General features: G+C 38.2%; 2 protein-coding genes and 2 non-coding genes across 4 annotated transcripts; 3 read left to right on the forward strand and 1 right to left on the reverse strand.

The window, feature by feature from the left end:
* Positions 1 to 5,953: 5,953 nt before the first annotated feature.
* LOC145501792 (uncharacterized) lies at positions 5,954 to 8,125 on the forward strand. The gene is made up of 2 exons (XM_081481183.1): positions 5,954 to 7,142; positions 8,048 to 8,125. The coding sequence occupies exons 1-2, from the start codon at positions 6,486 to 6,488 to the stop codon at positions 8,123 to 8,125; spliced, it is 735 nt and encodes a 244-aa protein (XP_081337309.1). The 5' UTR covers positions 5,954 to 6,485.
* Positions 8,126 to 13,004: 4,879 nt separating this feature from the next.
* On the forward strand, positions 13,005 to 13,078 carry Trnas-aga (transfer RNA serine (anticodon AGA)). Its single transcript has one exon. It is a non-coding gene; the product is annotated as a tRNA-Ser (tRNA).
* Positions 13,079 to 13,303: 225 nt separating this feature from the next.
* Trnas-aga (transfer RNA serine (anticodon AGA)) lies at positions 13,304 to 13,377 on the forward strand. The gene has a single exon. It is a non-coding gene; the product is annotated as a tRNA-Ser (tRNA).
* Positions 13,378 to 22,939: 9,562 nt separating this feature from the next.
* On the reverse strand, positions 22,940 to 23,830 carry LOC145499424 (uncharacterized). The gene has a single exon (XM_081478934.1). It carries the CDS (start codon positions 23,828 to 23,830, stop codon positions 22,940 to 22,942), a length of 891 nt encoding a protein of 296 aa, XP_081335060.1.
* Between the last annotated feature and the right edge of the window lie 3,029 nt (positions 23,831 to 26,859).

Below are 26,859 nucleotides of genomic sequence, written 5' to 3' on the forward strand. Positions count from 1 at the left end.
AATGAATAATTCTATAAACTCTTGATCTTCGACCATGTAGCTTGATTAAAAATATAAAACAAACAGCGGTGATAAACATTTTAAAAGCATGCATTTTATGAACTTGACGTTTCGTATGCCAGTCAACATATATTTTCAAAAGTATAACCGTTAAAATATTTTTGAAAGTTATTTTTACTGTATCAATGGCAGTCTGGAACCTAGACAGAAAACATCTGCAGTAGAAATTTAAGACGTTTCAAACGGAAACTGTCTGTAAAGTGACACAATGTAAAAGCTTTCCTAATAAAGTAAAAGCTTTTCACTGCTGACATTGGCAGTCAATGCTGGCTGCAACTCCTCAATAAACAAGGTCTCCTTAACGTTACAATGGTAGTCAGTCTTGCCGGACGCTAAAATGTCAAAATGGTCCCATTTGATATTGTGACCAGTTGTTTTAACGTGATCAGCAATAGCAGAAGAGTGATCATGTGTCAAGAGGGCCTTGAAATGTTCCGTTTTCCGGTCATGAAGTCTTCGCTTCGTTTTCCCAAAGTAAAGATCATTGCAGTCTCAGCAACTAGCTTTATAAATGACTTTGGATAATTGTGATCGGTTGAGACGGTCCTTGTATGGGAAGAAGGATTTGATGCGCCGGGGGTTTTGAAAAATAACTTTGACATTAACAAAAGAGTAGAAACGATTTACACAAGATTTTGGACGCGTAGTAATATGATTGCTATGGAGACCTATATAACGTAATAAAATAATAACATCTTTTTTTGAGGACTGTTGCTACGGGTTCATTTAGCTTGTTCTTGTTCTTGTTCAGGACATCATTGATATTATAAGCGATGATGCCCTAAAGGGTAGCCATTTTGCAGCAAAAGCCTTTTGAGATCCTTGAGGCGGATTGTAACAATGAAGTGGTGAAGCAAATACGGAAGCATCGATAGGTTACCGTGTGGATAAGGTTGATTTTGTATTTGCGTGCTGTAAATGAATCCAATTTGGTATAGAATAATTCTGTTTCAGATTTCGCGCTATATGCAAAAGCCGAAACGTTCAAAACTCTTGCAACAGTTGAAAGAGTTAAGGTTAAAGGGAATTCATTTTGTGTTCGGTTTTACCGCAGCTCTCTGAGCTAAACACCGGGCTCAGTGTTTCATGTTAAATTGATGCGTATTGGCGACTGTTCTTTATGGTTCAACATTGGAGCTCGACAACGAATCTCTTTTAATCTGTGTCAAGAACAAAAATACAGTTCTTTTTACGTAACTAACTGTCGATCATTGAATGAAGCTTCCTTTTCTTCCAGTAATACTCGACTCGTTAAATTTCCTCATTGCACCAGCCTCACACTACATCACGCTTGATTTTAACATCGAACTTTACCTAGGCTCTTCCTGAATGTTTGTCTTCATTTAAAAGGCCCTTTCAACTGAAAGTTACAGACCTCGATAATTTTCTAAATGCTGGAACCCGGAATTTATACAATAGTTTAAGCCCACCTTTGTCGTCGTTTCTTTGGCTTATAATTGTTCTCCTCATTGGCGGGATATCTATAACTTTCTTGTTTTCGGCGGTAAAGCAAAATGTTGCGAAAGATCCCTATCATATTTAGGACATACAGCCTAGGCGAATTTAATGTAAACCTGTATTTGAAACTTAGTTTTGAATTTCTTATTATTGGAACGCCCGCAATATCACGCTCAATTTTGTGGCAGCTTGGAAGAGTTCTATTAATCGAGAGGTTCAGCTGTTTCTCTAGTTTTGTAAAGAATTGCATAAATTATTTGCTCTTACCAACAGATCACAGGAGACTTGCCATTCGAATTCTGTTGTGTTTTCAAATATTGGACAGTTAAGCGAGACGTCAACTCAAAGTTTCCTTCAAAATAGTAAGATAACTGTAACGCAGAGGTACGCGTTCCACTAAGTGTGATGTCGGATGCTCTTTTGATGAGAACTTTGCAAACTTACGCCGCGACATTGGTATTTGATTGACAGTTTGAGTCGAGCAAGTTGCACTCACGTTCGCGCTGTTTTCAAATATCATTTGAAGAGCAGTTTGCGAATCGAAATTCTTACTATGGCTTATGATGGCTAACATACATTAGCATCACCCAATTAGTGGACTAATGCAAATCCTGCATTTTGATTGGCTACGCTACTAGAGGATAGAGGACTATTAGTAATAGTCCTCGAGTAGCGAAATTGACGCAATCGAGCGTGACGCTTTCTTTTGTTTTATTTCCAAATAAATATTTCTTCAACTTGCATTTGCTAACTTTATTATTGCCTTTTCTGTCCGACTAGTTGGGTGATACTAAAACAATTAGACCCTTCGCCCTCAAGGGCCACGGGTCTATAGCCCATTCTACCTCGCCTCATGGGCTATTGACCCGTAGCCTTTGCGGGCTGGGGGTCTAATTGGTAAATATAATCGTACCACGACACTTGAGAATAGGGAGAAAATAATTGCCCTGTGGACGTCTGGTTCAAAACAGGCACAAATCGCGGAAGAACTTGGATTATCGCCTCAAACGGTATTCAATATTATGAACAAATTCCATCAGCGCGGGACGTATTTTCCTGGAAAGCCTGGGTGGAAGGAACGAACAGTTTCTACCCTTGACGTTGTTGAATTTGTAGAATACCTTAAACTTAGTAAACCTAGCATGTCTCAGAAGTTCTTTCAGCATTGTGGATTTGTCATTTAGGTTGTTTATATGGAAAAATAAATAACTTAAGGCACTTCCTGTTGATAGTTCATAGTTGGATAGTTTGAGTAAAGCATGTCAAAATATTGACCAACGGTAATTGATTTAACAATATTTCTGCAGGCCGTTTTCTATGGAATTTTACAAAAACTTTTTTAGAAAACATAACATGTAAACATAGCCGTGTTGTTGATTTTCCTTTAATAAAACAACGTTAACATTACAGCGACATTATTGTCTTGAATAAAAGATATTCCTAAAAATAGCGACAAATATTGACAACGGCAAACTCAACATCCGCTACACGCTATCAAATTGTAAACAAGCTTGAAGTTTTGTGTATTTACGGACATATAAACGGGGTGTCTTGAAAACAAAGACCCCTAAGACCCCTAAGACCCCAAAGATCCCCTAAGACTCCAAAACTTGAAAACAAAGACCCCAATCTTTTTACGTCTTTTTTTTTAGGGGAGAGGGGGGGGATATTCCCCTCCCCATTATTCCAAGAAAAATCACCTTTTTCTGTGGGAGGGGGAGGGGAGGCCATTCTTGTAATTTTTCATATGTGCAATAATCGGAACAGTTTAGATTAAAAGTTTAAGTCTTCTGTTTATACTCTTCTTTTTGTCACTTCCCCCCAAAATTGTCTTTTTCTGAGGTGAAGGGGGGGGGGGGAGTTTTAAAATACGTATCTGTGAAGAGCGCGAGGTTGACAAACTGACAACTGCACTGTACTCCCCCTCGCCCCAGTACTCTCTCCTTTTTCTTTCTACCCGACCTAAAGAACTTGTCTAATTCAAAGAGGGTAGGGGGGAGAGGAAATTTGAAAATAGATCACCTTGGATTTTACAGCGCATTAACTGACGCAGTTAACTAACGCAGTAAAATGCTCTGCTTTTCAAGGAATAATTTGTGAAAAAGCTCACTTGAATCGACTGGCAACTCTGTTGAGTCTAATGTTAGTTGACTGCAGTGACTTGCAACTTTACACAGACATCGTGAAGTCGTGAGACTTGGTGAGGGCCAGTAGCCTGGAATAAAACTTTAGACACCGGTGTCAGCGCTGTACGTCACCATACATGACCGAAAGTATACAGCAATGCAGATCCTGCCTGAGCTCTTGGGCAAACTAAATCATAAATCGCTTGCCGGCGAGGAATATTTATGTCACAGTACACATCTGTTAAACTTTTATTAATCCCACAACACCTTCCATCGATCTCGCCTGTACTTCCTAACTTTTGGTTATTAGTAGTTTGTAGGGTTTCTGGTCCCCACGAAGAAAAGATGAGTCAAATTGGATCTTTGCACATTATTCGATCCGTAAATGTTTTCGGAAAATTGTGAAATTAAATTCCCACGAAAATAAGAAGCATTAAGGTAACTGAATCGCACTCGACTGCACACAAACCTAGAAGGTTATACATTTTCGCAAAATTTAATTTAATGCCTGGTACGTGGTTTTGTCAATTGGTGAAAAAAGTTTGAACAATATCCCGACAAGGATAAATTATCTTGCTCGCATGCTCAGGGTTTAGCTTTTCCATTCAGAACTGTTGACAAGAAAAAAACTGCAAGAATGGCCTCCCCTCTCCCCTCCCGATTTTTCTGGGGGGTACTGGGGAGAGGAGTAACCCTCCCCCCAAAAAAACGAATTGTAAAAAAATGGGGGGTCTTTGTTTTCAAGTTTGGGGTCTGAGGGGGGTCTTAGGGATCTTAGGGGTCTTAGGGGTCTCTGTTTTCAAGACACCCCATGTAAACGCAACACTTACAGCCCCGTTTTCGTACAATTTTACAATGCAAGCACATAACTTATGGTTCCTTTAAACTCAACCCATCACGATGTACAAAAACTGACAATAAGAAAGTTATCTACCTGAAAGCGATCGCTTAGCTCTCGCTATTGTCGCTTATTCGTCTAAACTACATTTTCGCGAGTCTGCAGCAGCCTTTCCAACGTTAGTCTTCTTCTCTTCTGAACGACTGCGATCATCTTCTGACTCACTAAAGCTGTCGTATTTTCGGTGCTTTTTTCGAGACTTCATCAAATGGCTCTTCTTGCAACTAGATTTGTTCTTTCGACGCTTCCTTTTTCTTTCAGGTGACGACTCCGACTCTTCACTAGATCCTGAGCTGGGACTTCTTGATTTTTTATTTCTCCGCTCTGCTCGCAGAGGTGAAACGGCAGAAACAACATTTGTTTGATTTCCATTTGCGTTTACATCTACTTGAACATAAACTTCATTGATGATGTTTTTTGTTTCTCCAGAAATGATGTAAATGGTTCGCGGTCGCTTGCATCTGCACGTGAAAGAATTTTATTAGAACAAGCTAATCTCAATGTTGCAATGTCTTTTTGTAATTCCAGTTGTCCTTGTGGCGTTTGTAACGAGTATTTCTCTGGGAAGGCTTTAGTCAGTCCATAGTTACGTCAGTGGCGAAATAACTGCTGACGAGAATGCTGATATAGATTTAGACTGAAAAGAATCGAAGTTTTTCTTTTCCATTGTAACAGTGTCCATTTTCCTTATTTCCTCAGTATGTTCAGGGTGTTGCTTCTTAAGTCCACAACAAATAAATGATTGACAACGAGGAGTTTACACGAATAGAGGCGGTTTCCTTCAGCCGTGTGGCCACGAATGTGACAATCAGCCGCAAATCATCCTTGCGTATCTGCCAACGCGCGGCGGCTCAACTACATCAATTTCGAGTTCCCGAATGTGTGTTTCGACAGCCAGTTTGATGTCGCTAAGACTTTGAAGCTTCTACCATAGCTGATTTCCTTTAGAAGTTTTCCAGTCAAAAACGTATGCCACTGACGATCTCTCAGAATTTACACTGCTCGCAAACGAGGAAAGAAGGCTCCTGTGTTACTTTGTTGACATGCTTTCCGCGCTTGCCTCTTTCGAATCAGAGCGTCTTTTCAATAAAAACGAAGAGTCACTCTCTTACCTTCAAATAGACGCGTCGGTAACTGCCTGATCCACAAGGCGAAGCGTTCCTAAAAGCTTCGGAGACATCTAAACTGTCGTTCCTGTCGATATTAATAAACGTTTGCAAAGAAAGATCTTTGTATGATATTACGATTTGCTGGTCGTCAACGCCTTGAAGAAACGGTACAGCTTTTTTCACGCGGTCGAGAAGATCTTGGTATGTGCTCAGTGGCTCATCCACGTAAAAACTCGCAAACCTGTCTTCAAAATATTGAAGAAATACTTGAAACATTTTGGAAAATCTCGACGAGTTCTTGGCACGAGATACCAAATAAACTGAGCAACTTACTCGCGTAGGTTGCAACTTATTCGGCTCAAACTGTCAATCAAAATACCAATGTTTCGGCGGAAGTTTGCAAAGTCGGTTTGACTGTAATATTTGAACACCACACCTCACCATAAGTTATTTTCTCCTTTGTTATTGACATGTCAAAATATTGCATTCAAATTTAGACTGAACTGCACAAACGAAGACTGGGTCGAGCATGGCGAGAGTGTAGACGTGTTCTTGCTAGCTCCGTTACAAAAGTTTGTATATGACCTTGGTTACATGGCACAGAAGGTACAAAAGTTTAAACGAAAGACCCATATAGAAAGAACTGGACCGGCTTGGAGAAATGAGTCAATATCGTCTGAAGAAGATTCTCTTTCCCCGCTGGAAAAGAAAATCAAATCAAAAGACCAGATGGAGTCGGAGTCGGGAAGCGAAACCGATGATGTTGTCGCGACGCTTGAGGTGGTTAAAAAAGTAATGCCCAAGATTGAATTAGTTTTAGGATAACTTGATAAGATGGAGAAGAAACTGGACAATCTTGAAAGCTACGTGAAAGTTGTCGACGGAAAGGTTAATCGACTGCAAGAGAAGGTCGAACGCTTTGAATCGTTCAGCAAAGACGCCGCATCATCATTAAAGGTGCACGTGTTAGACGAAGGAATGTCTTTTGCGAACTCCGAAATTGAGAACATGAAGGAGAAAACGAAGTACTGGGAAAAATCTCTTCAAGAAAAAACGGCGCGGGTGGAGAGGAAGCTTCAGGGAGAGATCGAAACATTGAGGGATGAAAAGCTTTACATGGAAGTGTACCAACGACGAGAAAACCTTCGCTTTCATGGGATCAGAGAAGCATCTGGCACCACAGAGGAGAACGTGAAAGGGGTGTTAGTTGGATTTATGCAGAATGAGCTGGATATCGGTGAGGCGGATACCATTGAGTTTCAAAGAATTCATCGCATCGGGAGGCGCAAACCCTCACAAGATAAGCCAAGACCGATCATGGCTCGGTTTCTGCGATATTCTGATAGAGAGTTGGTAATGGCAAGGGCAAAGAAGCTGAAAGGAAAGTGTCTTGGAATATCGGCAGACCTACCAAAAGAAATCGTAAACCGCAGAAAAGAATTGATGCCAAAGTTTAAGAAAGAAAAAGTTTTTTTTTTTCTTCACGAACATGTAACGGCATACATTATTTTTCGTTTTATTTGCTAAAATGGAGCTGCATGTTTGGATTCTAAAATTAACATCATACGTGCAAGATTCAGTTCATTAGTAGCGCAATTTAAAACAGCCGGCTTCATCGCTGGCTACTGTTTTATTTGTATGTCTTATTGGTGTTGTAGGTGTTATGGTTGTAAAATAGTCTTTTTGTATTTTTTTTCAATGTTATTTAGATTATGTTTTTTCCATATTTTGCACACGCAACATACAAATTATTTTTTTTAAGTTTTCTGGCTGAAAGTTTTGGCAATTTGTTAATTATGATCAGGAGTATTTTTCTAACGATTTACGAAATTAATAATGTTCACAAAACTTAATCTAAATTTTGGATTTTTATCGTTAAATGTTCGAGGGATCAGGTCATTTGATAAGCGGGAGGCGCTTTTTCACTGGTGTATGAAAGACAAAGCTGATATAATTTTGCTACAAGAAACATGTAGCACACCCGAGCTGGAGAATGTGTGGAAGTCCCAGTGGAGGGGAGAGCTGTTTTTTAGCCACGGCTCGGAACACAGCAGAGGTGTTTTAACACTTGTCAAGGAAGGACTTGACTGCCAATTGAAGGTATGGAAACAAGATGAATTGGGTCGTTATGTTATTCTGAAGGGCATTGTGCAAAGTCAACCTTTTATTTTTGTAAATATCTATGCTCCGAATAAGGTCAACAAGCAATGTGTTTTTTATGATGAAATTCATAATGAGTTAGCTAAAGTGGAAACTGATGCAGACCATCGGATAATAATAGGTGGCGATTTCAATGTTATTTTGAATCCTGATTTAGATGGATCGGGAGGGAAACCAAAATTAAAAGAATCCTCTAAAAAAAATATAAAATCTGTGCTCCTCATTTGATTTGACAGACATTTGGAGAATCAGAAATCCAGGTGCTAAACGTTTCTCTTGGAGACAGAAAAATCCAGCAATTCAACGCCGCCTAGATTACTGGCTAATAACCAATTGCATTCAAGAAGAGGTAGAGAAGGTCGACATTATTCCTGCCATTAGGTCTGATCACTCTGCCATTACGCTACATATCAATGGCATGGAAAACACGAGTTACGGACCTTCCTTTTGGAAATTTAATGCAAGTTTATTGGAAGACGAAGAATATGTGAATAAGATAAACGAAAAAAGCGGGAGTGGATAGAGGAAAATAGAGAAATACAGGATCCGAGAGTTCTTTGGGACTTCCTTAAGTATAAAACACGCAATGAAACGATTGTTTATAGTAAAAAGAAAGCTAAAGAACGGAGTCAGTTTAGAAGAAAGACTTAAAGATTGTCAAGTAAAATGCGACGAGGGTCCAACACCTGAAAATCTTAATGCCTTGGAAATAATTCAAGCAGAATATGATCGCCATTATGACTATATTACCCAGGGAATAATTATAAGATCCAGAGTTAACTGGTGCGAACAGGGTGAGAAAAGTAATAAGTATTTTTTAAACTTAGAAAACGCCAAAAAGAAAAAGAGTTCAATAAGGAAATTATCTATGGATAATGATAAAGAAACGACAGAGCCAAAGCAGATAATGACCGAGATTCATAATATTTATTCAAAACTTTATGATAAAGATTTGGGTGAGAACTCAATCACTCGATTCCTTGACAGAACGAATACTAAGAAACTATCCAATGACCAGAAAGAGGTTTTAGATAAAAAGCTCCCTAGATCCGAGTTTTACCAAGCATTAAAAACGTTTCAAAGAAACAAAGCACCCGGAAATGATGGGTTAACTGTGGAATTTTATTTGGCGTTCTGGCCCATTTTAGGGAAATACCTTGAAGATTCCCTAAATTTCGCTCACGAACACGGACAACTATCTTCCTCCCAAAAACAGGCAATGATTACTCTGTTAGAAAAGAAAGATAGAGATAGAAGATTCATTAAAAATTGGCGACCTATCTCTTTAATGAATGTGGACGTTAAAATTGCATCTAAGGCAATTGCTAGAAGATTAGAAACAATCCTTCCGGAACTTATTTATCACAATCAAAATGGATTTATCAAAGGAAGATCAGTTTTTGACGCAGTTAAAACGATCGATGATCTCCTTGAATTGGCACAAATAACAAACAAATCTGGTATACTTGTAGCAATAGACTTTGAAAAAGCCTTTGATTCTCTAGATCACACGTATTTGTTAAAGGTGTTGGAGAAACTTAACTTTGGGACATGTTTTTTATAATGGATTAAGACCTTTTGTACAAACATATCAAGCTGCGTTTTGAACAATGGATTTACCACCGATCTCTTTCAAGTGCGGCGTGGTGTATGGCAAGGTGACCCGTTATCGCCTTTATTATTTATCTTAGCTATTGAAATATTAGCAACCCAAATCAGCCAAGATGATAACATTCATGGTGTGATGGTCAAAAACGAGGAAATCAAGTTAACATTATTTGCCGATGACATGACCTGTTTTCTAAAGGATATGAATTCGTATTTACAATTATGTGGATTGTTGGAAGATTTCTATAAATATTCTGGCCTCCGGATCAACAACGACAAAACTGAAATCTTCGCAATCGGTTCTTTTAAACTCGCGCAACGCGACTTTATCCATAACGTACGAACATCAATTAAGATATTAGGTACTTTTTTTGACTACCATAAACCGTCACGGAACAAAGGCAATTTTGAATCAATTTTCAAGTCCATTCAAAGGACCCTCAATATGTGGAAATGGAGAGGCCTTTCTTTACTTGGAAAGATTCAGATAGTGAAAACTTTTATCATACCAAAGTTTTTGAGTAAAGCAGCATTAATATCGGTATCAAAGGATCTTATTAATAATGGTAATTGAACTGAGTAGAGTGCAATTTGGTCTGAAATCATACGCGTGATTTCAAAATCGAACGAGCGCGCAGCGCGAGTTCGATTAGAAATCACAAGTATGATTTCAGACCAAAATTGCACTCCACTCAGTTCAATTGCCACTTTATTAGATCCATTTTGAAATCGCACAATTTTATCGCCTTAAATTTTAGATTTTTGGTGTATTGTTCCAGTGGCCGGTTTGTTAAAAAAAAGCGGAACCGGAAACGCCTTTACGTCTAATTTAGTATGCAAAACGATGTCATGTGACGAAAACTCATCCGAGCATGACAAAGAAACAAGCAATTCTGATCTGAAGTCGAAAATAGTCTACTTCAGGTATAAAAGTGCAATTCTCGTCGCCTGAATCAATTATGGAAGGCCTACCTTTCTTCTGTGGTTGAGGCTGCGACTTTTCATTGTCTTTGGAGAAGAAATTTGAAGGTGCATATCCTGTGTAATTCTGCGATCGATTTCTTTTGAGTTGTGAAACTCCCTCGAGTGTACGATGCCAAGTGGATAGTACGTTTTGTTTCTTTTAAATGCCGTTCAGTGGTATGATTTTAAGGGGTCCAGCTCGTTATCATCTCCGTTTCTTTTTGTAACCTTGGCGTAGGACTCAATACTCAGGACCTTGTCAAGTTCTGGCAGCGCCATTTGTTTTCCAAGATGGCGGGACTGGCACCGGCTTCGTAAGATGTTCGTCCATTCCCTATTTTGTGCAGTGTGGCGTATGTTGACTATGTTTATTCACAGCAACAGAGTTGAGCTGTTTTGTTGCTTCGTTTGAAACTACCGGAAACCTGGAAACATCTACCTTCTTGAGATGACTCTGAATTTGTTGTTGTGTGGTTTTCGTTTGTTTATGTTTTACTGGACTCAGTATCATATGGATCTTGAGCAGATGTTGAAGAAAAATCGCCAAAATATTCGTCAAAATGGACACTGAAAGTTGGGAACTTCCATTAAAGTAGGTCTTCAGCCTAAAGGAGCTCATAATCGTCATTCAGAAACTAATTAATGAAATTTGTCAATGTTTTTGGAAAAAAAACTCCAATAACAACAAAGTTTTGGCAATAGTATTTGCAAAATTCTCCACACAGTGGCTTTTTGCCTTTCATTTTCCTGAAATTTTATTGATTACTTTAAACTAATCTTGAAATCTGATGGGTTGTTATGTTTTACTGGCCCATTCTCATTGGCTGAGAATAAGATGCGATTTAGAGCAAAAAATAGTGCGATTCGTGAATAAATCGCACCACCGAGAGCCAATCAGATTGCAAGGATAACCAGTGATTTCAAAATGGATTTAATAAAGGAGATAAATAAATTGATTTATGGTTTTATTTGGAAAGGTAATGATAAAATCAAAAGATCTGCACTTATCAACGACATTGAAAGTGGGTGACTTAAAATGCTTGACATCGAGTCCATGATCTCAGCACAAAGAGTCATGGCTTTAAAGAAATATTTCGCTGATGGTAATAGCACCTGGAAAGCTATTTTAGATGAATTTCTTTGCCACGTAGGAAGAAAATTCATTCTTTTTTGTGACTTCGACACTCGTAAACTTCCAGCTTATATTCCAGCTTTCTATAAAGAATGTCTTGATGCATGGTCGGAATTGAAGACTTCAAATGTCGTTTCGTATGAGGATGTTATCGACCAAATCATTTGGAATAACAAAAATATTGTTGTTGACAAACAATCGCTTTTCGAAGAACATCTGTTTTGTCGGGGAATTGTTAAAATTGGGGACCTGCTATCTAACATGGGAAAATTTCTTCAAAGTTCGAAGGTATTGGCAGCAAATGTATCCCCAACTCAATATTTTAAGCTAATAGGTGTTGTGGATGCTACTCCCATCGCGTGGAGACTTATTATGAAACAGTCACAAACAAATCAACAATTCTATCCATCAATCCTTGGAGATGAAGTATATATTGAATTGGATGACCCTGAAATCGATTTGTCCAAAGTAACATCAGAATTACTGTATGACCAATTTAAAACTAAAAAACAAACTCCTCCCTCTGCTCAAAAAAAGATGAAAAGCAAATATCCCCAACTTGTGGTTGATTGGAAAAAACCCATTCTTTACCGTTTACCGTCACAATAGAAACAAAAATCAGAGAGTTCCAATATAGAATACTGAACGATATCGTATACACCAATGATAAGTTGTTCCGTTTTAAAATGATTGAATCGCCTTTGTGCACGTTTTGTCAGAAAGAAGATGAATCCCTCGAGCATTTACTCTTTCATTGTAATATAACAAAAAACTTTTGGCTTGCATTCTCATCTTGGATTAGTAAACGAAACATATCTATGGAGACGTTAACACTAATTAATATTCTGTTTGGCGTATTTAATGACAATGAAAATTTTGCTATTTTGAATCACTTAATACTCATTGCTAAATATTTTATTTATACATGTAAACTGAACAAAACTAAACCAACATTAAGAATTTTCTTTGAAAAGATCAAATTAGTTCATCATATAGAGAGAAAAATTGCCAAAAGAAATGACAGGCTCCATAAACACTACAAAAAATGGAAAAAATTATTGTCTCTTTCTTAACTGAACATCAATTTAAATTTTTGTCAGCATGTGTCTTGTACTTTATTCATTAATTTTATTTATTTTGTCCTTTTGTGTTTGGTATATTTATTTATTTATTGTAGTGTTTAACTATTACTGTATTTCTTATTTATTTATTTATTTATTTATTCGTTTGTTTAGTGTTTTTTTTTTAGTGTTAGTGCGTCTAGTAAATATATTTGTAACCGTAATTGTCGATCCAAATAATAGAGAAATAATACAAAAAAATTGATAAATTAAAAAAATTTTCAAGGTAGAAACATCAACTCGGAAAAAAAAACTGAGTTCCAGATGGGATTTGAACCCACGACCCTCCGTGATCTAGTCGGATGTTCTGACCACTGAGCTACTGGAGACTCTATGGTGAGCAAGGGTGAAATGTTTGCTCACCGTAGAGTCTCCAGTAGCTCAGTGGTTAGAGCATCCGACTAGATCACGGAGGGTCGTGGGTTCAAATCCCATCTGGAACTTAGATTTTTTTCCGAGTTGATGTTTCTACCTTGAAAAAATTCTACCTTGAAAATTTCCTTATAATACTCACTTTGGAGGGTGGTTGGTTGCATCTTTGATATGCCTTAATGTGACTGCGCGATGCAGTTAGTGAGTTCATATGCGCCTAGACATCATTTGGCTGTGTGACCGCGCGATGCGGTTCCAGTCAAAGACCCACATATTTCACCTTTGCTCATCATAGAGTCTCCAGTAGCTCAGTGGTTAGAGCGTCCGACTAGATCACGGAGGGTCGTGGGTTCAAATCCCATCTGGAACTCGGGTTTTTTTTTCCGAGTTGATGTTTCTATTTTGAAAAATTTCTAAATTGAAAAAAAAAAGTAGAAACACGATTTTTGACCAATCAGTGCATGTATTTTCTTTGGGTTATTTTCTAAATCAACTTGTTACTCTTTCAGTATATCACAAACATCAGAAATATAACATGTTTCATTTATTTTTGTCACTGACAGTTACCTGAAGAGCCAAATGTAAAAGAGAAAGGGGTAAGCATTGTATGTCCTTGGCACTGATATGTGTAGCAAATGTTAATTTGTTTTTTATGATGAAATTAATTTTTTTTCCTTGTCAGGTCATAAACTGTTGCCCGTCGTTTTCCTGATGGAGCAGTTCAAAAGAGGCGATTTACTGTAGAGTCACAGATCAAGGTGCTTACTTTAACCTCTCTATTTATCTACTCCGTTTGTAGCTGGGGAATGCCCGTTTTTCGTCAGATTTATGATTTTTGTGAACCCGCTGTTGTAGTAGTTAATTGCAGAACTCATCTTTCTCCTGTTTTGATTTTAAATGTAGAGGTCTCCTTAATTAATATACATTACCATAATAAATACACATACCGTAGAGTTCCGATAGTAGCGACCCTCGTTACTTTCGGAATTAGCAGCCTTTGGGGGTCGTTACTTTCGGGGAACAAAAATCGTTTACAAATCGAGCTGGCGCGAGCCTTTTTTTTCCGAAATAAAAAATGAACAACATAAAATTAAAAAGTATATACATATATTTTATTTGCATTCCATATGTATAGATTGTGTAAATATCGATGATTTACCGGACTACCGCATGGGTGAATCAGCCGCTATAGAGGAGATCGAGTTCTTCACTGACTCAGAGGAGTAAAGCTAAACTGCTTCGATTGTACTGCGTGACGAGCCGCTGCGTTTTGCTCTGTACCCCGTGCCGGTATCTCAGTGTCATTTAATTGGAAGAAACACATTCATGTTAATCGACGAAAACAATATAGAGTTTTCAATTTCAATTTGAAGAAACGTTCCTGTTGTTAATACGAAATTATACCGGTTTAGTTCTCACATCGCTACATCAGTGAACTGATGTCAAGCACGAATGGTGGCATAAAGCTTCCCCTTGTAAATTAAAGTGCCTTATCGCGAACAATTTGTGACACTGCACGAACATATTATTGTACATTAAAATTTTGACTATTGATTCACAAATTGAAGGTATACAATTTAAAAAACTTGGTCTCGTTACTTTTTTTTTTTTTTTTTTGCCATTAACCGTTCTCAATTTTGTTTGTAGCCGCTTTCCTTTCTGTTTTTCCCTGCCCTTTCACGCTGGATACCTTTTGCATTGTATGTTCTTTCTGGCTGCCGTGAAAAGTTGGATGTTAATTACGGGCGAAGCCTAGAACTGGACCTTGATCAATCATAGACGTAGTGGACCATTTTACCACCGTTTTTGCACCAAAACTGATAACGTTGTTTTTCGATTTGTGACGTCGGAATGTCGTCGATATCTAAACCTGACCATTGCGCGGAAAGGCCTAGCCTAGTATTACTATCTGCTTATCAAGAATATCTCATGACATTTAAATTGATGACGTCACAAGTGGTACAAAGAACACGACCATTAATTATGCATATATGCGTAGTTGGTATTCAAAGGGTTAGGTCTGCATTCGAGCCAAGTGGCCTATCAGGAGGGAGCTTATCCCGGTTTCAGTAACATGAAGCGAATAGGAGAATTTCTACTCCCCCCTGGATGGGATGCTAGTCCATTGTAGGGTTACCCCCAGCATTAAGGTGACCGGTACCCATTTATACACCTGGGTAGAGAGAGGCACTGTGAGAGTTAAATGTCTTACCCAAGAACACAACACAGTGTCCCTGGCCAAGGCTCTAACCCGGACCACTGGATCCGGGGACGAGCGCACTAACCATGAGGCCACCGCGCCTTCCTCACATGCGCGGCCTTAATTCGCTGAATTCAATTGTCTTTATTGACAGGTGCTGTTTACCTTTGCTGATTGGTTGGGTTACTCGCCGTCTCGTCACGTTATCGTGACAACGTATCTAAGGAAACAGCTATCTGATGCAACACAAACTTTGCACGAGGCCGGATTAAGTCACGATACAGCGCTAGTGCTGGAAGAAATATAAAATAATATTTTATAATCAACAGGGTGTCTACAAAGATGCAAAGACGAGACTTAACTCTTTGATATAGCCCGAAAAACAAATTCGTATTAAGTTTTGCCATAAGTTTCTGTTAATCTAAGTTATGAGAATGTAGTAGTCCATTAAGAGAGTGGGTTACTATCTCAGACGCCGGTTGCATTCCCTGGACCTATGTACAGTATTGAACTAGAGGTCCGAGTAGGGGAAATATTGTTTTTGTGGCCAATTTATAGGCTCAAAGGCAGGCGCAATACACGTGATTAGATTGCTGCAACAGCAAAAATTTCATGCACATCTTATGTAGGAATTAAAGAACTTAATTTCCGTAAATTTTAGCAAGAAGATTCCTCTTTAAGAGAACTGAAAGGCAAGCCTGCAAACTGTCATCGACTCGTAGTTTTGTTTACTGATTGTTGTATCCATGCAGTAACCTACATGTCCGAGTCCGCGCGTTTTGGTAGAGATGTTTCCACGACATTTTGATTAGATCCGCGCAAGGGGCACTATTTTACTGTAAAGAAAAAAACTAGTTTTAGCCAAGAACTGAAAAAAACAGAAGACTTTCCCTCCTGTAATATGATAAATAATAAAGAAAGACCGGCTCAGAACAAAAGTTCGTGGAAATGAAATGGTTCGACGTTTTATCAGTTGTGGTTTTTATTAATCTCGTGACCTTCGGCCACGAGAGGATGTTTTTGCACTGTACACAACGGTGGTACATCCAGGCTCTCTCTCGTGTTCTCCAAATTCTCCGCGTTCATCATAACATTGCGTGTGTCATTGTAGGTAATAACCCAGCAAAGAGACAATGTGTGCCAGTATTGTTAGAAGACAATTTCCCACCATGAAAAAGAAAACAATTTGGTACAGCAGTATATTTTTATTATCTTATTCTTTTACGGCATTAAACATAATTAAAGATAAATGTACATAAAATCTATGATAACATAATTTAACCAAGGGCACTTTACGACCCTTTACCCTTCCAAAAATGGGAAGGACGGGAGAAGGCTCTTGAGTCGGTGAGTAAATTCTGCCATTCGTCCCTCGACTTGATGATTTATCATGGATAAAGCAATCTATGCGTGACATGCAGTTTGCCAGCTTTGCCGAAAAGTTCTTTGTTCTTCTCGTCTCTCCTTTCCAGTCTTTCCCATCTTCGAAGGGAAAATCGCTCTGGGACGAAATTGAAATCTTCTTATTCCGAACCGGAAACTCCCAGCTTGTTATTCCTCGTTTTGTAGACTTCTTATTCAGTTCGTGCTCAACAGAGAACTCCTCAAATGAGCAAGGTGGCTAATTACGAGATGCTCTGTCATCATTCAATCAAATCGTGGCAAATGTCAGTTTGTTCCGATATTAACCTGGCATCATTAAAATTGTTGAGTGCAGGAAACAGCGGACATAATGGCACTCAAGGTATTGTAACATGACCAGCTAACTGCAGTTAAGGCCTGGGCAAGGTAGAAACTGGTTATAATTAGTTGATGGAGTAAAACGCACTCACCAAATGCTTAATTGTTCATATCCACACTGGTTTGCTTTCGGGAAGCTTTTATTTGATGGTTGGGGCAACTCTATCAGTAATATTTAAGAGAGTCACGTTTTACAATTAAGTTTTACAGACATTTGGCGGATCAACCTGATAGTGTAGTAGTATAAGAGGGATGTTAGGAAACAGGGCTTCCGGGTTTGACACTGGGTGGTTACTTACAAATTTCCTTTTTTCTTTAATTTAGTAGAGAAAAATTCATTGATAGTTACAAAAAAATTTTAAGTGTTGCGAAAATGGCATCGACCGTTTACGAAACGGACAACTGCGCCGGCGGCGTTTGATCGAGAAAACACGGTAATTCAAAATTTATTTTTGTGAGATTATGCAATATTATGGCATAATCTGATATAGTCACCGGTCATGTCAGGCGGTGCTGAACATGGTCCACGTGACAGTATTCGACCAATCATTTGTCGTCTCAGCCGGAGCGATGGAGGACACATTTTACGTTGCGAATGGAGAGTAAGTTGTCGTTTCTCGACCGATTTCCGCACTCATCCTGAGAATCAAACGAACCTTTTCTAGGAGCTGCTAGTGTAATAACTAGACCAGTTATTTGCCAAGTCTCTAGTGCAGGTAAGCAATTTTTGCATCAGAATTAGTCAGTGGAAATCATGCTATGTGTAAAACGTTGGTTTACCACACGCGCTTGACATGGATATTCTTTTGGTCGTTTGCAGGGTAACAGAGATCAGTATTGTGGATTATTTTTTGCGTGAAACTTTAGTTCGAGAGTTGAACTTTAAGAAAAGTTCGGCGGGCCCAGTCGGGCCCCGCCGTTTTAAGGGTCAAAATCGGACTTGATGTTTGGGGCATTTTCCTTGATTTGTCAGATTTTCGCGGTGTTTCGCGAGAGTGATTGTGTGATTTTTACCGTTGTTTTAAGAGTATAATTTTGTGGCTCGGCTTGTTCCCTATATCTTAATGTTTTCTTGTTGTTTTTTCTTTTGTAGTGCGTATGTCATCCGTTTGTTTGGCCGATGTTCAAAAGTTTTGGATCCTGCTTTGGATACTAGTCCATTAAAGATATGTCATTTACAGTGAAATTTTCACTATCATGATCACTGCCTGTCTTGAATTGTTATCTCAAACAGAATTTACTACTCTTAGATGTTATTGTTCAGTCATCTATGGCTGATTATTTTTGATCTCCCACTTCTTTATGCTTGTTTTCCTTTGAATGTTGGTAGTGGTGGGAGACTATACATTAATGAATAATAAGTGTCTCATGTGTATATTTACACATGATTGTCAACCTTACTAGAGCAGAACCAGCCAATGTGTTTGAAGTAAATGCTGAATTACCAACCGGTATTTAAAAAGACTATGGGCTGGGAATCAACTTTGCTATATTTCCTAAGAACTAAATTTATCCACTTACACTGTAATGATTAAACAAGGAAAGCTACAGCATGCTACTGTTTAGGACCTTAAATTTAGAATGGAATAGACCAAGACAGAATACAATGAACCTTAAACTTCAGCAGAGGTGTGATATGAGGACATGCAATGAAGACATGTCAGGACCATGAGCTATTCATTCATTGCTAATTGACCGTGCCTATCATTCACAATATTCCAGTTTACTAATTTATTAATGTTGGCCGCTGTTTCCAGAATGTGTTTTTTTTTTTGTCCTTGTCAGCACTTTGCAAATATTAGGTTTAAATAGCATACTTTGGAATTGAAATATTATTTTCAAGTTAATGTAAGTCAGTTTTTTTTTCACATCTCCCATCTGCAATTTTAGTTGCAACCACTATAAATAGCATGAGGTATATTATTTGTCCAAAACATTCATCTCATGTAACTCAATCAAGCCTTCTTTCCATTGAGCCCGATTTCCCTTTTACATGGCCTCACGTACTGAGAACCCAGGAATGGACACTAGGAGAAAATACAAGTTACATCCAACACATAAGCACAAGGTGAAGAAATCTCTGACTCATATCATCAGTTTGAACATTGATATTGCCAGTGGCAATGTCTGAGGCAAAGTCACATTCAAGGAAGTTGAGCAAGGCCAAAATCGTGGTTATCACATTGACTACAAAATGGATCCACACAGTACATAGTTAATTTTGGATTTGTGAGTTAAAGAAGAATTTGCTGAAAGTGTGACCTGGTATAGGGGACCAATACAATTATTTTTTACCACTTACATTGAAACAAAACATACCCTACTTCTCTCATTAAGCTTCTAGTTTTTTAATTCCATTTATTGCAAATTATTTTCGTTATTTTGAAAGAGTCATCGCTAATTAGCAAATTAGCAAGCTGTTTATGACTCCTCTTGATTCATAAGAAAATGAAGCGGTGTAAACTCGATTAATCAAGCTTTACACAAGTTTTCAAGGACAAAACATTGCTTTGATTTCGAATTATTCAACCCTTTTCTTCGTAGGTTTTACTTCTCAGCTCTCTTATCGTCGAACGAAAACACAATATCTCTCAACAACCATTTTGTTGGCCAGCGATACACTGATACACTTCATACAAAATTCGAGATATCTAAGAAGGAAAGTGTCGAAGGTAAGTTCAATTCCGGATGAAGATGAGGATGTCAGAAACGGAAATAATCTATCTTTTAACCGTAGAGATGACTAGAGATTCGACAAACCGCGAAGCTTCGATTCCTAAAATCAGCTGTTCCGCACCGAAAATGGTGGCTTTGTAAATCGAGCAGAAGTTATCTACAGCTATTACTTGGCCCGAGTAACATTTGATATGGATGTCATTCCAGATTTCTTTCAGCATCGGAAGCGAGCCAACCTCTTATAAGTCATATTTCCACATCACCTTCAGCGCGCTACTTTTTTAATGTTAAAATGAAGTGGGCTATATTTCGCCCGGCAAGCTTGAAACCGAGGGTTAAATGATTTTTTCCCTGTCGATTAAACTAAAAACCAGGGTCATCACGATTTAGTTTAGAGTCCCTGGGACTGGGAAATATCGTCCAAGTTCTTGGAAATCAAGCTTAAGTTGGTCAAAATCAAGCTGCGCGTAAGCCGGTCTGGGCTACTTTTTCAGTGTTGAAATTAAGTGGGGCTATATTTTCGGCCAGTAAGCTCGAAACCGAGCGTTCAATTACTTTTAGGGTTAATTGGAATAAAATGGCTTACCTTATGTTTGCTTTGCGTTATTTTGATGTGTCTGGGTTCCAGGAGGTGGCTTAGAGCCATTTAGGCGAGTTTCACTTTTCGGCGGTTTGCTTCCCCTAAAGAGAAACGAAACTTAGGCGTGCGACCTACTGGCCAGACGGCCCGCGTTCAAAGCTCTCTAAATTCCACAAAAAATGTTCCAATCTACTCAAAATTACCTCATGGCAGCCGTCGATAACTCTTCTTCTCATTCGCTTTCTCCCAAAGTTCCAAAGTCTATCTTAATCACCCGAGAATCGCTGCTTTTCCAGCTCTTGCTTTCCATTTTTGCTCCGTCTCGATCCGTAACCGATTCTCTTGGCCACAGGATTTGAATTTCGTGACAAAGTCGCCTCCAACTGTTGAGAGGCAAGGGGGCATTTCTTGAGGCGGTTGGAGGCGACTTTGGCACGATAGCCCGGTCGCTTAGCTAGAAATTCAGAAAAGAAAAAAAAAAAAAAACCACTAAAACTGTGGGCCCCAAAATTATATCACGCACAAAATATGTCACACCTTGCCGAAATTTACCGCCTGTTTCCTCGACGCATTACCGCGGAGTATGTCACTCCTATCTGTATATTCGTAGGTGTGTTCTTACGAAATGTAAACTCTTGTACGAGTTAGGTATATATACAGGCGCTTTGTGTTGTGTTGTTAAACTCCCTGACGAAGTGTACGTTAGTCACACGAAACGAAGTTATACAACTACAGTTCGCAGAGTGCTGCTCACTAGTTAAGTTTTTATTAAATTGTTCTAGTCTTCGAGTCTTCATAACATGATCATGATGTACTAAACATATCTCTCGTCTGGTTTATTGGTTAACCAATAGGACACATACTGTATGAGGTACAAGAACTGGCAAACCACTACATGAGCTGCACTGCCCCGATGGATTTCCTCATTCTCGATATTTGAGCCACTCTACCTTGTAAACTTCTCGTCGCCTTGCCCTACAAATTTTTCTACTTGCCTGAAGACGAAAGCGTAGTCGGTTTAACGCGACTCAGCGCCGTTAGATCGAATGCGAATAGTTTCCGAATAAGATCCGAAACGACTCTGCTCGCAGGGTAGGTGCGAAAGATCTTCAGAGAAATCTAGTTTTTTTTTTGTTATGAATTACAAACGCACAACATGCATGTAAGCCATCGAGGAGGTCTTATAACCGGAATTTTCCGGCATTTCCTTAAGCTTCTTTCTTGCCCTCCCAATTTCACGCGTACATCGATTATTCACAATAGAACATGAAACCGTTGTGAAGTATTTTGTTCATTATGCGTTATCAACTTCCGGTGGATTCATAGGCCATCTATAATAGTGTAAAGAGGTTTGAGTCACTAAAGCAGATGACTGTAGGGTTAAGGTGCGCGTCTGAATTGCAGTTGTTGTCAAAAAGAAAAAAAATCGGCAGTTTCCTAATAATTTTTAAATAACAAATCCAAACAAAGAGAAAGTCAATTCGTAGCATCATTGATACTTTTATTTATCTTTATCATAATCTAATATGTTACATAGCACTAAGTATGCTTTTAAACATCTATCAAATTTTCATATTGTGCATTTAAAATGTATTATACCATCATTCAAGCTAGGACGCTTTTCCCTTCGAAAGTGGAAGGACAGACAAAGACCCTGTGTTGGCTGGTACGTTGTGCTATTTCATTGGTGCCTTGATAATATAAACCAAATAAAGTAATTCAGTAAGAATAAATTTCGATGTAGAAAATGTCGGCGACGTACAACCCCCAAAAAGGTTCCCGCTCAAAATTCTTTGAGGAAATTGGGTTTGTTTCAGTTTATTTCTTGTTTGTTTGTTTGTTTGTTTGCATTTCACTATTTTTTTGTCCATGGCTTTTCCCGCCCTTCCGAAACTTTAAAAGGAGAAGGCGGTCTCGGGACAAGTTTGGAGTGTTCTGTTTCCGAACGGGCACTCCCTTGAAATAAAGCGCCTGTTCACGTTCTAATATGGAGGAGCTTGTTATTTACATAAAGGTTAAAGGTTAATCCGAGTAACGGCATTGTGACTAATTATATATAGGTAGCACATGCAAGGAAAATTAGCGATATTACATTTCGGTATTATTCTATACCATCTTCAGACTCAATTATACAAGATTCATCGCCTGGTAGATTTACTAACTAATTGAACCAAATCGATCTCTACCGAGTCATGTAGACTATTAACTAACTGACACGTTGAGTGCTAGAAAATCGCAATACCATAATCGCACTCAAGATGGTATAACATGACTATAAATTAAATCGTCAATTAACTTAACATCAATTTTAGTCACCTACTCTGAAACTTAAGATATAGGCAATAAAACACCAGATATACTTTTGTTCCTGGAGCACAGCGTCTTGTTTATTTTCCTTTAAACTGCAATGAAATCGTGATTTCTCGAACCCCCATTTTCTGAAACCTCCCGATAACTGAAACCAAATTCGTTTCCCACTCCTCACCCGAACACTCTACCTTTACCTCCGATTTCTCCAACAGTACGATTTTTCGCTCTAATTTTTGTTTCCATTGGAGGTTCGAAAAATCGGAATTCCATTGTATGTTCATCTGCTGTAGGTTAGACTTTCTCACGACGATAATTCTTTTGTTTTTTTCATCGTGCTCGTTCATCTATAAAATGTGGGGTTAATGTAATGTTTAAAAACAACAAAGCTGATCACAGAAACTGGAATAGCTTTTTATAGTATCTGCATTACATGTCACGAAGGGGAACTGCAACTTGTCTTTGATGCTGAGGTCGTTTGCGAAAGAGAGCAAGTAAAGCTGATCTGTATTCTGGCAAACGGATAGTGTATAATATAGGATTTACAAGAGAGTTTGCATAAAGTAAAGCCCACAATGCAGAGTCTACATGAAAAAGCACTGAAAAGGACAGAGACTGCAATATTTTAAATTTACTGATAAAAACGACATAATACACTATAACTACTGGCAGGCACAACAGAAGAGATACAACAGTCACAATCAACAATGTCATGGTCAGTTTTCTTTCTCTACTGGTTGCACCATGGTGTTGAGGCTGCGCTCCACAACGGACTTTAATAACAATGGACGTGTAAGAAACACAAATGATCAAAAGGCAAATTGAAAAAAATATCAAATATAAGTAAGCAAAGTAATATGATTCATGAAACTGGTAGAGAAGTATTAAAGCTATTGTTAACAACCCAGATGTTACCCAAACAGCAGCAATTAGTAATCGGTATACCCATTTTTTAAGCGTTCGATGCCTGAACGGGTAAACCGTTGCGTGCACCCGTTCTAAAGCAATAATGGCCATGTTTGTTAATGAACCAAAGAGGAAGAACCACATCATAACAAGTAAAAATATCCAATCCTCAATTGAAACTGTCCACATCCATAAATTACACATTAGTCCAGGCCGATAGAACAGATTAAACACAGCATTCCCTGCTACAAACATATCTGTAACTGCTAGATTTATTACCAGGTACATGCTACGCTTGCGAAGATTGCGGTTTCTTATAAAAGTTATTATCGTGCAGAGGTTGAGTGTTACTATAGCAACAGACTCGGCTAGGCCTACAGTCATCCAGGGTATGCAGTCAGATAAAGACAGCATCTCAAAGCTCTGTCCTTTTCGGATTGTTGTTAGAAGTAATTACTCGCCAGTCTATCTGTGGAAAGATCGAAGTGAATTGTTATTATTGTCAGGTTCTTTTACTGCCTGTAGTAAAGCATGCAATTAACTGCAGGGATGCAAAGCTCACACCAATGTGCAGATTTAATTTTTGAAAGCAAGTCCTGACATTTATCGGATTTCGATGTGTTGAAAACCAGTTTTCAATATGTTGCTTTCAATAATCAGGTCTGTTGTAGTATGTATGTATGTTTTCAATAATTTGCTGTAAGCCCTAAATACCGAAAGCTTATGCTTAAATTTCGGAGTCCTAAAGGAAGGAAATTTGGTCTTTAAAAATCTTAACGGAAATATTTACAACAATTAATTTAATCAAAAAGAGAGCTTTCTTTTATTTTTGCAGGTTACAAAATTTATTGATAATAGGAGACAGAAATCTTTGCCATTGTAACCCAAATAAAGCGGTTATTACACAGCTTAGAGAAGACAAGCACGATATTCTGTCTTTTCTTTTCTTTGCAATGTAACGTCGTTTAACTTCTCGTCTTCGGAGCCATTTTTTACGCAAGATCAGCGTTGATGCCATCAATGGTGCTATTTTTCGTCAAATGTTTTTATTAAATAGCCTCTTAACTCGAAGCAGAATCTGAATTAAAAATAACGATGCCGTTGTTTATCTTTTTCAAGCAAAAATGCGCTTGAGTTGTCATCCCCGATAAATTTATAACACTGAGAATATAATGCTAGCTTTATAACTTGACCTGAGAATTTAAACAAATTGCACCTCAAAACGTCTCGATACATTTAATCGCGCATAACGAAAAAAGTAACGCTTATCTTGGTATTAAAACGTTCAAATGGACTTAACTACTAAATAGTCTCGAAGGGAGAACATCATAACCTTGGGAAAGATCAACGGCAAAGCAACAACAAAAAGTAAAGCCTTGGAGCAGACTGGCTCATAGCTGTCGGAGCTTATCCCTGTTCGTGTGGCATGAAGCGGCTAGGAGTATTTCTACTCCCCCTGGACGGGATGCTAGTCTATCGCAGGTCACTCCCCCGCAATTTGTTAAGTTTCCCAAGCAATTCGCCGGTACCCATTTATACTCCTGGGTGGAGAGAGGCACTGTGAGAGTTAAGTGTCTTGCCCAAGAGCACAACACAACACAATGTCCCCGGCCACGGCTCGAACCCGGACCGCTCGATCCGGCGACGAGCGCACTAAATATGAGGCTACCGCACCTCCACGGTATCCAATAGATATTTTAGAACAATTCTGAATATTTCACACACTGAGTTCCTTTCTAACAGCGTCTTTCATTATTTAAATGGTCTTGTTGTGATCCCAGACAAATTTTGAATGTAGAGAACAAGTTTTATCTGTTAAGGACCTAAGCATCTTTCAATAATTGAACAATGATGAACAAGAAAATGTGTCGCATCCCGAAACTTGTTTAAAATGTGCACCAACACAACGTCTATTTTCACTTCCCCGCACACAAACAACTAAGTAACACTTTCCATGGTAATGAAATGTTTGAATTGACATTACATTTATTTTCAAGCTTTCTCAAAGAGTGATTGTTATAGCATTGTAAAAACAAAGATCATAGAGCTCAGCAGTAAACATTTAAAGTTCTTTCCAAACTTGTACGAAAACAGTTACCAGAACAAATATTGCGAAGATAAGTGAAAAAAAAAAGTTGAAACGTCTTCAACTTACCAAGTTGTAAACAAGATGCTCTCTCTGGTGAATCTTTTTGTTAAAAGATCTGTTAGTTTTTTTTTTCTGTAAAGACATAGACAGCTTTAACAGTTTAAGCACAAATATATCCTAAAAAAGTAATGCACCTCTATAAGAGATAGACTGATATAGATAGAAGTAAATACGCAGTTATTGATGAGCAAGTTTTTTGTCTAAAGTTTAATTTTCCATTCAATACAAATTGCTTTTGTCGGGATGTCTCGCAATCCATTTATGAACAGCACAAGACAGGTAACGAACCTAAATAAAGCGATTTTTTTTTCTTGAAGGAAAACGTTCCTTTCTTCGCTATTCTTGCATGTAAGCGCTTAAATATCTTACAACAATTTTAGTGCAAGGCGGTGGAAAAACGTGCCCTATGGCGTTCAAATTTAACACATCACCATAACGTCTATATATGCAATTAGCTGTGCACAAAAAAATATATTAACTCTCCATGCTATAAAACTGTTTTAACTGACAGTGGACATTATCATCTATTTTGGCATAGACTTCAACCCACCTTGATAGAAAACTGTAGATCCTGATAAGTAGACTCAGTGTAAATGAAAGCCAGTCACACTTCAAAGAGAGATATAATATTTGCCTAATGGAAAAATGACAAATGTAGGTGAAAACAAAATGTTAAATTTATATGATGCTAAATAACTATTGACTTAAATAATGTTGTCGTATTTCCATCTTGGACTGTCTAGAAAACTTGCATTGCACCAAACCGTCACGAGAAAACAATATAATGGCGTCTAGATAAGTTTAATACCATTCTTACTTTGCTTGCTGATCTGAAAACAAAAGAATTTCTATTTTTTTCTGCAGAGTATTATTTGATGTCAACTAGAAACTCCATAAAAAGGTTAGAAGAAAAAACATTGAAACAGCAAATGTAACATTCACGGCGTGAAAACGTTTCCCGCACAGAACGTTTTTCTGTTGGTGTTAAAACAGTACTTAAACTTAACGTTCTCTAGATTTCTACTGAGAAACCTCTTGGCAAGGCATTTGCTATTTCTCTTCAAGAATGATATCATTTGTTTCGGCGATGACCGTCTAATGTTCGCATTCATTTGTGTCAAAGAAGGCAACAGCCCTTTCTTAGAAACTGCCCTAAGATTAGGTCTAAATATTCGCTGTTAAGGTAGCACACGTCTCTTCTCTATAATTCTCAACCTCACCGAATTCCCTTTTTTACTGACATCCGAAAATATCACGCCTGAAGTTATGACTTATTAATTAAGCTACACCCACC

This window comes from Orbicella franksi, chromosome 10 (assembly GCF_964199315.1).
Source record: "Orbicella franksi chromosome 10, jaOrbFran1.1, whole genome shotgun sequence".
In the NCBI taxonomy this organism is placed as follows: domain Eukaryota; kingdom Metazoa; phylum Cnidaria; class Anthozoa; order Scleractinia; family Merulinidae; genus Orbicella; species Orbicella franksi.

Bases quoted from the DNA above. Each gene is read 5' to 3' on its own strand.
- LOC145501792 (XM_081481183.1), top strand. From the start codon at position 6,486: ATGGAGAAGAAACTGGACAATCTTGAAAGCTACGTGAAAGTTGTCGAC. The intron at 7,143-8,047 runs GTAACGGCATAC...TTGATTTGACAG, and splicing joins TTTTTTTTCTTCACGAACAT to ACATTTGGAGAATCAGAAAT.
- LOC145499424 (XM_081478934.1), bottom strand. From the start codon at position 23,830: ATGCTGTCTTTATCTGACTGCATACCCTGGATGACTGTAGGCCTAGCC.